This window comes from Pseudochaenichthys georgianus, chromosome 24 (genome assembly GCF_902827115.2).
Source record: "Pseudochaenichthys georgianus chromosome 24, fPseGeo1.2, whole genome shotgun sequence".
NCBI lineage: Eukaryota > Metazoa > Chordata > Actinopteri > Perciformes > Channichthyidae > Pseudochaenichthys > Pseudochaenichthys georgianus.
Genome location: NC_047526.1, coordinates 27,222,901 through 27,231,687, shown reverse-complemented (window position 1 = coordinate 27,231,687; position 8,787 = coordinate 27,222,901). Strand labels below are relative to the sequence as shown.

Here is an 8,787-nt window from a genome sequence, read left to right as displayed (position 1 = left end):
AGTCAAAGATTGCTGCAACTCCACCTCCTCGGCCCGTGCCTCGAGCAATATGAGTGTTGACATGGCTGGGTGGAGTGGCCTCATTTATGCTGACATATTCTTCATGTCTCAACCAAGTTTCAGTGAGACAGCATATATCAATATTATAATCTGATATTAAATCATTTACCAATATTGCTTTAGATGCTAGAGATCTTATGTTTAAGAGACCACATTTAATCTTCCTGTTTTGTTGCACTGTAGTAGTTGTTACATTTACTTTTATTAGGTTATTATGTATGACACCTCTATTAGGTTTTACCTTAAATTGTCCTTGGGCAGACACACACACCGCTAATATTGGGTATTTTATTGGGTTCGGGATTCCTATGGGTGACTGCCTAGGAGAGAGCGCAGAGAAGCGTGTAAGACTGCGACTCTGCCTCCTGGTCTCAACTCCAGTTTGTCATGGATTACGTCCACAGAGCCCTGAAATGTTTGCCGAAATGAGATCTGCACCTTTCAAAGTAGGGTGAATGCCGTCTCTCTTAATCAGACCAGGTTTTCCCCAGAAGGCTGTCCAATTATTTACGAAGCCCACATTGTTTGCTGGGCACCACCAAGACAACCAGCGCTGAAATGATGACATGCGGCTATACATGTCATCATTGATCAGATTGGGGAGGGGACCAGAGAAGATTACGGTGTCCGACATTGTTTTAGCATAACTACACACCGACTCCACATTAAGTTTGGTGCATTCTGATAAATGCGTAAACGAACATCATTACCACCGACGTGAATAACAATCCTACTGTATTTACGTTTATCTTTAGCCAGCAGTTTAAGATGCGCCTCAACGTCGCCCGCTCTGGCCCCCGGAATGCATGTGACTGTGGAGGCTTAGGTCTCTAAATTCACGTGTCTCATAATAGAGCTACCAATAACCAGAGTTGGCTTCTCAGCGGGTGTCTCGCTGAGTGGGGAATATCTGTTAGATACGTGAACGGGTTGGCGGGGACCTGCGGGTTTCGCGTTATGCCCCTTCTGAACAGTCACCCAGCCTCCCTGCTGCTCGGGAGTTGCCGGGGGACGGCTAAGAGGAGCTACCCTTTGCCGGTCCGCACATGCTAACATGGGCTTTACTTTAGCTGAGTTACTTTCTAAGATGCGGAGCCGGGCTTCTATGGCTATGATTCCCGCCTCCAACCTAACAACTATACTACATTTAACACATGTATCCTTACCAGTAAGGGAGGCCGGGAAGTAACCAAACATGAGACAGGAAGAGCAAGAAATAGCACCAGAAGGTGGGGAAAGAGCCATGGCTAGCTATCAAGCTAAAGTAGCTACCGTTAGCAAACCCGAAAAGAGTGTAGGCAACTGTGGAGTTACAGTCGCTAAGAGAAGGAGAGTTGTGAGTGCTTAAGCTGTAGTAACGTGTGATTACAACGTCAGGCAGTTGCCGTGATCAAGAGTTTTAAAACGATCGATTAAGTTTAAGTTAATAAGCTATCAGCAACAGAACAGGCACACGGGATACCCGGAGATAACAACAACAACCGGAAGTTACAACGTGCTCACCGCAATAGGTTCCTCCTTCCGCCAGATTTAAAGGCGTAGTTGTAGTTCAGTCCAACGTTTCATTTGGATTCATTTCTCCAACAGTCAACTATTTTCATAAAGAATATATATATTTTTCAAAGTCAAATTTATTGTCAATCTTACTCATTTTGTGTTTATAGACAGAGAGATCAAAAAGACGTTTCCAACAATCCCAAATACGAAAAATTAAATTATACAATTTACAGATATGTAATGTATACAAATATATATATCCTATATACACCATCATGTATAATGATGGTGTATGATGTAGAAGGAAGTGTGGTAGATAACAAGTAAATATACATACAGATCCATGTTACAGCAAAAGATGGAATAACTAAGAAGCACGCAGTATAATAATAATTACATGCAACAATTAAATAACTGCTCAGCGTCTCCACCACAATCCCAATCTGCTGTGTCCTGTTTTCCTCCCCTCTGCATAACACCCCATCACACATACGGAACACAACGCAGAGTCTGAGGGTGTTAAGAGTATGTTTATTTAAATGTCCTCCTCTCTACTGGCCAACACAGGGAGCATATGCTGGGTGTAGAATTGTTCCAGGAGGAGGAGATTTCCATGCCATGCAGGGTCTTTGGGGATGGGGATGATGATCGCCTCCTTCGTGGTCCACACAACAAAGTAGCAGAGACTTCGGTCTGTGATGTGCAGCTGCCCTTGGACTGGTGCCAGTATGGGTGATATATGACCCACCCTCCCAGGGGCGGACAGGCCATCGGGACGTTCGGGACGAATCCCGATGGGCCGGTACTGAAGTGGGCCGGTCAGACGATGTGGGCCGGTCGGTAACCGGCAGGGCTCGATATTAAATGGCCCGCTGGCCCGGAAGCACCATTTAGACACCCCGGGCCAGCATAACGTACTTTCCACTTGCCCGCTCGGGCCACTAACAATATTGCTTTAAACATTTTTTCCTGTGGTATTGGTATTTTGACTAGCAATTTAGTTAAATTGTTTCGTATATCAACGCTACAACATAGCGTTCCGTGAGTCAGTTGTCGTTGTTGGGTGAAAAGCAAACAGCTGTTTGCTGCGGAGTGCTGCGCGAGCAGGCTCCCGTGAGCGGCAGAGCGCTCTTTCACTATTTCGCCAAAACATTTTTTAATACCAGCGGTAACCGGCCAAGCGCCGGGCAAAAAACAATCTTCAAATAAAAGAAAGTCACCGGAGGAGTTAAAGGAGAGTGACAGGGATCATGAGAAGAAGAGGGAGAGAAAGTTTCAGCTTGATCGATGGAGTTGGCTTCTAGTGGTGCAGTGACGCGTCCTAAAACCCTTTTACAATCTATCGATTAGATTTATGATTCGAAAATTATAAAAGTAGGGTAGACATGTGGAGATTATCCGGCTGAACTAAACATGCATTTATCAAACAGGTTTGTTTTCCACAGACCTTATTTCCAGCTATTTTCCAAAACCCTTGTGGAGGGAACCAGCAGCTTACTTCCTGGTTTCAGGACGCGTCACTGGCTGCACATCTCAATATGATGCCAATATAAACAAGGTCTTCTGTCGGCTCTGTACATCAATGCCGACCTATGCTGACAAGTAAGTGAAGAGTAGACAATATAAAGGTATTGGCGAAATGTCCCACCAGTTTAGGATAATGAAGGTTCTAATCAAATCAATTACATATAGCCATTACATGTCTAACTCCTAATGACAGGAAGGTAGAAAGTGCATTATACAAATAATAATCTCATAATAATTGCAGACATCTTTTAACAATGACCACAATATCATTATTTGAATAAACCAAATATGAACAATTGAGGAAAATGAGGAAGAACTGATGATTCAAATGTTGTAGTACAAGTAGTAATGTAGTTAGTGCATAAATTACTATTGCAACAAATGTGTTAATTTTCTTCATTATTAATCGATTTGTTTTTGGACGAATGCTCCGGGCCAGTGGTTACAATGGTGGGGCCAGTTATAATACAAGTCCATTTTACCCTTAATGTCTACCTCTGCGGTAAGTCACTAGCACACCCCCCCGTCGACAATTTACTAGCGGTATTTACTTGCGGCACCGTGTGGGCCGGCGGTACCGAAGTGGGCCAGTCGAGAGTCCCGGGCTGATTTGAAGTCCCAGTCCGCCCCTGCACCCTCCTCACGGAGACAGAAGGATGGTAACTGGACTTCCTCCGCGATGGTCATGTTCATGTCACCAAAATCCTTGAATCTACACACAGCAAATAAACTCAAATGACACAACGAGATGTAAAAGGAGATCACACATACAGTATAGAATATCCAGTATAGTCGATATAAAACTGGCCGCTTCAATCTGAAGAGCAACTAAAACAAAACACGGGAGTGTACCTTGTTCTTGTGAACACTAATGTTATCCACAGCATACACAGAGACCACGAAGTTCTTAAGGAGAAAACTAGTTACTAAAACAAAACACGTTAGTGTACCTTGTTAGCTAATGTTAGCTAGCTGACATTAACGTTACACATTGCACTCATATTACTCACCAACATCTTGTAAAGCCGGTCCCGCTGCTCTTACAGAACCGACTAACTCCCCTTTCGTGTATGTCCAGCTCTCAACGTGTCCAGACTTGTAGTGATTTTCACCTCATTTTATACTTTTATTCTCATTCTGAAAGAAACAGGTGAAATTTGCTAACGTGACGGCCGTCTTTGTGATGGTGACGCATATTGTGCGAGACCAAGAGACCTGTAGTTCACTCAGCGGTTTCACACAAAAAAATGTGTAACTTCACAGTTTTACGACACATTTTTATTTTTTTGACTTGCAAAATATTCTTTTAAATTGACAAACATCATATGTGTCATTCGTGGCACAATTCAAACGGGATCAAAAGATAACTTTTCTCTCTCCATTGACTTCAATGTATAATTTTACGCTTCCGGGGTCCCATGGAGGCTCCCGGAAAGGGAGGGACTTCGCCTCTCTATTGGTGCTCCCTGCCTTGCTGTCCTCTGGCAGGTACTGGGAGTGTCGGCCTGTTTGTGCCAGCATAGATATATAAACACTAGATCAGGGGTCCCCAAACCCCGGGCCGCGGACCGGTACCGGTCCGTGGGTCATTTGGTACCGGGCCGCAGAGAAAAAATAAATAACTTACATTATTTCCGTTTTATTTATTATCTGAGTTTGAACAATGTTTTATTTTGAAAACTGACCGGATTCCCTCTGTTACATCCGTCAATGCCGCTAATCCGTTGCAGCTAAAATGAAACCCACAAGCTAGCAACATGAGTAAAAAACAAACATCTTTGGAAAGTTTCTTTGCGAAGGGAAAAAGGCCCAGTGAGGAGACAGAAGAAGATCCTACGACTTCCAAGAAAAAAAAGCTGCATTTAACAGACAATACCAGGAGTCCTACTTAAAATATGGATTTATCGCGACAGGTGATGCCCGCGCACCAAGCCCGCTCTGCATAATATGCGGCAACCGGCTCTCTAATGAGGCAATGAAGCCTTCAAAACTGCCACTTGGAGACCAAGCACCCTGCATTAAAAGACAAGCCTTCGGAGTATTTTGAAAGAAAAAAGCATGAACAAGAAGGACAGAAGCAATTCCTGAGGGCAATTCATTCTCCCAGATGATGATCACCTGTGTCACCTGTGTCTGCTTTTAAAAGAGTTCGAGCGCTACTTCCCAACCACAAAAGACCCACGAACTGCCAAGGAATGGATCCGCGACGCATTTGTCAACAAACCAGGTGAATCAAGCATGTCTACGCAAGAAGAAGATCAACTGCTGGAGATCGCAAATGACGGCGGCCTTAAAAGTATGTTCGAGACAACAACTCTGCCGGTGTTCTGGATTAAAGTCACGGCAGAATACCCTGAGATCGCCACAACAGCACTGAAAACCCTGTTGCCATTTCCGACGTCCTATTTGTGTGAAGCGGGATTTTCTGCAGTGACAGCAACCAAAACAAAATTACGGAGTAGACTGGACATAAGCAACACACGTCGGGTGTCATTGTCTCCCATTACCCCCAGATGGGACCGTCTCGTTGCAGAGAAACAAGCTCAGGGCTCCCACTGATTTAGCGTTATGGTGAGCTGTATTTTTCATGCACTTTATATTTGTTTTTGTGTTGTATCTTATTTTGAAGGCATGTTTAAACGTTACCATAGCGACAAGAGAGTGTTAGGAGGCAGAGAGGATGTTACTCATGTTATGTTGTTGGTGCGATGTTCCGAGGTCGCTGATAATAAAGTTGCATACGAGTACACAGTGGATTCACGTTTAATATTATATTTATGAAAATACCACAGTTTTTATGCTGGTTGTATCATTTTATTTTGTGTATTTATCCGCCACACCTTAAAGGCCGGTCCGTGAAAATATTGTCTGACATTAAAACGGTCCGTGGCGCAAAAAAGGTTGGGGACCGCTGCACTAGATGACTCGACGTTGCCACTTGGCCGCCATCTTGCTACAGGGAGTTCTCTCATTCATAACATTATGGTTTATTATTTAAATAACCATAGCTTGCTCAATTTTCAACCAATTTTCAAACGGTTTGGTTTTTTATAAACATCAAATATGTAGTTATGATACTGCATACTTATAATCATGGACTTTCATATGAAAATAACATTAATCAGATAAAGCAATAGCTATACACACACACAAGGTATTTATATTAAATATTTGCCGGTGTATATATTTCCATTTATTTTATTATATTGTTAATATTTAAAATAAATTATAAAATTAAAATACATTTATATATAAAAATCGGTCTCATGTTACCACTCTGTAAGCCAAGAGTTGTTAATTTAGCAATGCCTTAGCTTTAAGAACAGGGACACAACTAATGACAATAGCATATGTTGGTATATTATTTAGATATTCACACCTTTATCCGAAGAACCAAACCAACATAAAATGTGCTCACAGACAGGCCAGTTCTGTCTAATTTATCACAATTATTTTTGACATGAGATCTTCATATCATCCTAGTTTTCTATTTAGTTTCTAGATTTGTAAACAAATCCAGAACCTTTGAAATATGTTATTGAAAAAAGACCAAGAATAATATAAACTGTACCATGTGTCCTTTTGTGTCCTTCTGTAGTCCATTTGTGGTCTGTCTCACCCCGGCTGATATATCACAAAATCCACTGTTTAAATTGTTCCCTATATTGCCCCTATGCAATATAGGGAACAATTTAAACAAACTATCCTATGTGTCCTTGGGTGTTATGAAAGGCGGCCCCCCAAAATAAATTTATTATTATTATTAAGAAGAACAACTTGGTGTAGTGTGGAGGGGATGTAGGAAGCAGGAGCAGGTGGGAGAGAGATGGGACTTCAAGGTTATTTGTTTTAAATGTGTCTTGGAGATAAGGACCAGCTGCACACAATAAAATACAGTATAACACAAAACCAATAAGACACACGGTGACATATGGCACACCAACAATCAATCATCGTCCAGCCTCAGCTTTGGTATTCTTTCACAACCGTTATGGGTTTATTAGACTGAGCAAACATAAACATATGTGGGGAACATAGTGCTGCGTCTCATGGAACATGAAGATTTAATAAATACATAGTAGGTGGCGATATATGCTCCTAGTGGTAGCGATTCGCCATTAATATATAAATATCAAAATATACGAATATATAAATAATAGTAATATGGAAATTAATATCTTTCTTCTAATATCCCTTCTTGTGCACAGCGTCAGTGTTGATCCTCCAGTTCAGCCCATTGTCTAAGTGCACTCCCAGGTATTTGTAGTCCTCCACAACAGCCACATCCTCTCCCAGAATGCACAAGGGTAGAGGAGACGTCCTCACCCTCCTGAAATCAATGACCATCTCTCTGGTCTTGGCCACATTCAGAATACTCACAACATTAGGCTGAGGTTCATCTTCCGCTCTTCTTGAAGTGGTTGTGCTTCTTGTTGCTTCCGGCTAAAATAAACATTAAAGACATGTTGAGTGTTTAAAATGTGCTGTAATACACAACACATTATTTATTCCTAAACTTGCAGAAAGAAAAACTAAAGTGTGACATTTAATCACATATTTATATATCAATCTTATACACCTTGAATTGTTGTTGGCCAATGATACACATACCCTTTGAAGATGAGCTGGGAAGTTGAATATTGTTGGCACAACACCATCTTTAAGCCGGACAGTCTGCCCTGTCCGGTCAAATTCCTCACTCCTGAAGTGCTCACTGCAGAGCAGTGTCCTGTCACAGGAAACAAAACCGTCCCTTCTTAGGGCAAGTTCCCACTGCCTCCTCCTCTCTTTGGTTTTGGGAAACCTTAAAAACATGAGAAAGGTAGCCAGATATATAAATTATTGTCAACATGTTCCTCCCTTCTTTCCTTTAACATTAAGGGTAGGACAAAAATACACACCGAAATTATCATATTTTTGGTATGTATGCATGTATGTATAGCCTACTTTAAGAATAAGACAACCACACTAAGAGTAATAAAAAAGGTGTCCAATAGAAACATTAAATAATTGTGTAAAGAAATGGTAACAACATATTATAAAGAGGCTGGGTCAACAACAATCTTGCAATACTATTATCTCACATAGCCCCACTGATCCTGTGTAGCAGGACTTGTAATGTACATACATCCACTAAGTAATTAACGATTACCCTAATTTAGTCATAATATTGTCATATCTTACACGTGAAAGGTGATCCCACCGGTTCTTGTTTCCAGACTGCGGTGATTAGAGTAGGCTGCACAAAAGTCCGGCATAGTCAGGTACTTCTGTAAACACAAAGCCAGACAATTCCTGTATCATAATGCAAGATGTTTTTAACAAGCCAAACCACTTGGAAGAAATCATGTGTAACTTAAGTTGTGTTGAAAAGAAAGAGCAGTTCTGCCTCTCCCACTGGTGTAAAGTTGCTGGGTCAACTTTGTAATACTAGGTCTCACTGACAGCCTCTTGTTATTAGCCAGCTAATAAATACAACCACATACACAAAGAAATGCTGCAATTTCAACATGTCCAAGCATCCTGTATCATAGCCATGCTAATCATGTTTATAATAAACCAAACCGTTTGTAAATCAGTCAAGATTTCAGTGAGTTAAGAGTATTTTTGTGCAGATCACTCACCTTACAACAGCTACCATAACGCGAATCAGAGTAACTGTTAACTGTAGCAAGATGGCGGCCGGTCAGCAACGCTGGAAAA

The 8,787-nt window shown here is 41.6% G+C and overlaps 1 protein-coding gene and 1 long non-coding RNA gene across 2 annotated transcripts; both read right to left on the bottom strand.

The window, feature by feature from the left end:
• Window positions 1-215: 215 nt before the first annotated feature.
• LOC139433077 (uncharacterized) lies at window positions 216-4,299 on the bottom strand. Its single transcript, XR_011642634.1, has 3 exons — window positions 4,095-4,299; window positions 3,636-3,796; window positions 216-1,651 (listed from the first exon to the last, which is right to left on the bottom strand). It is a non-coding gene; the product is annotated as an uncharacterized lncRNA (long non-coding RNA).
• Window positions 4,300-7,085: 2,786 nt separating this feature from the next.
• Window positions 7,086-8,787, bottom strand: LOC139433076 (THAP domain-containing protein 3-like). Its single transcript, XM_071201968.1, has 4 exons — window positions 8,709-8,787; window positions 8,269-8,354; window positions 7,696-7,888; window positions 7,086-7,527 (listed from the first exon to the last, which is right to left on the bottom strand). The coding sequence occupies exons 2-4, from the start codon at window positions 8,340-8,342 to the stop codon at window positions 7,270-7,272; spliced, it is 525 nt and encodes a 174-aa protein (XP_071058069.1). The 5' UTR covers window positions 8,343-8,354; window positions 8,709-8,787; the 3' UTR covers window positions 7,086-7,269.

What these genes read in the sequence shown, in the direction of transcription:
- LOC139433076 (XM_071201968.1), bottom strand. Translation starts at nt 8,342, where the DNA reads ATGCCGGACTTTTGTGCAGCCTACTCTAATCACCGCAGTCTGGAAACA. An exon ending in GGTGGGATCACCTTTCACGT is followed by an intron (nt 7,889 to 8,268) that starts GTAAGATATGAC and finishes CATGTTTTTAAG; the next exon opens with GTTTCCCAAAACCAAAGAGA. An exon ending in TCCCAGCTCATCTTCAAAGG is followed by an intron (nt 7,528 to 7,695) that starts GTATGTGTATCA and finishes TGTTTATTTTAG; the next exon opens with CCGGAAGCAACAAGAAGCAC.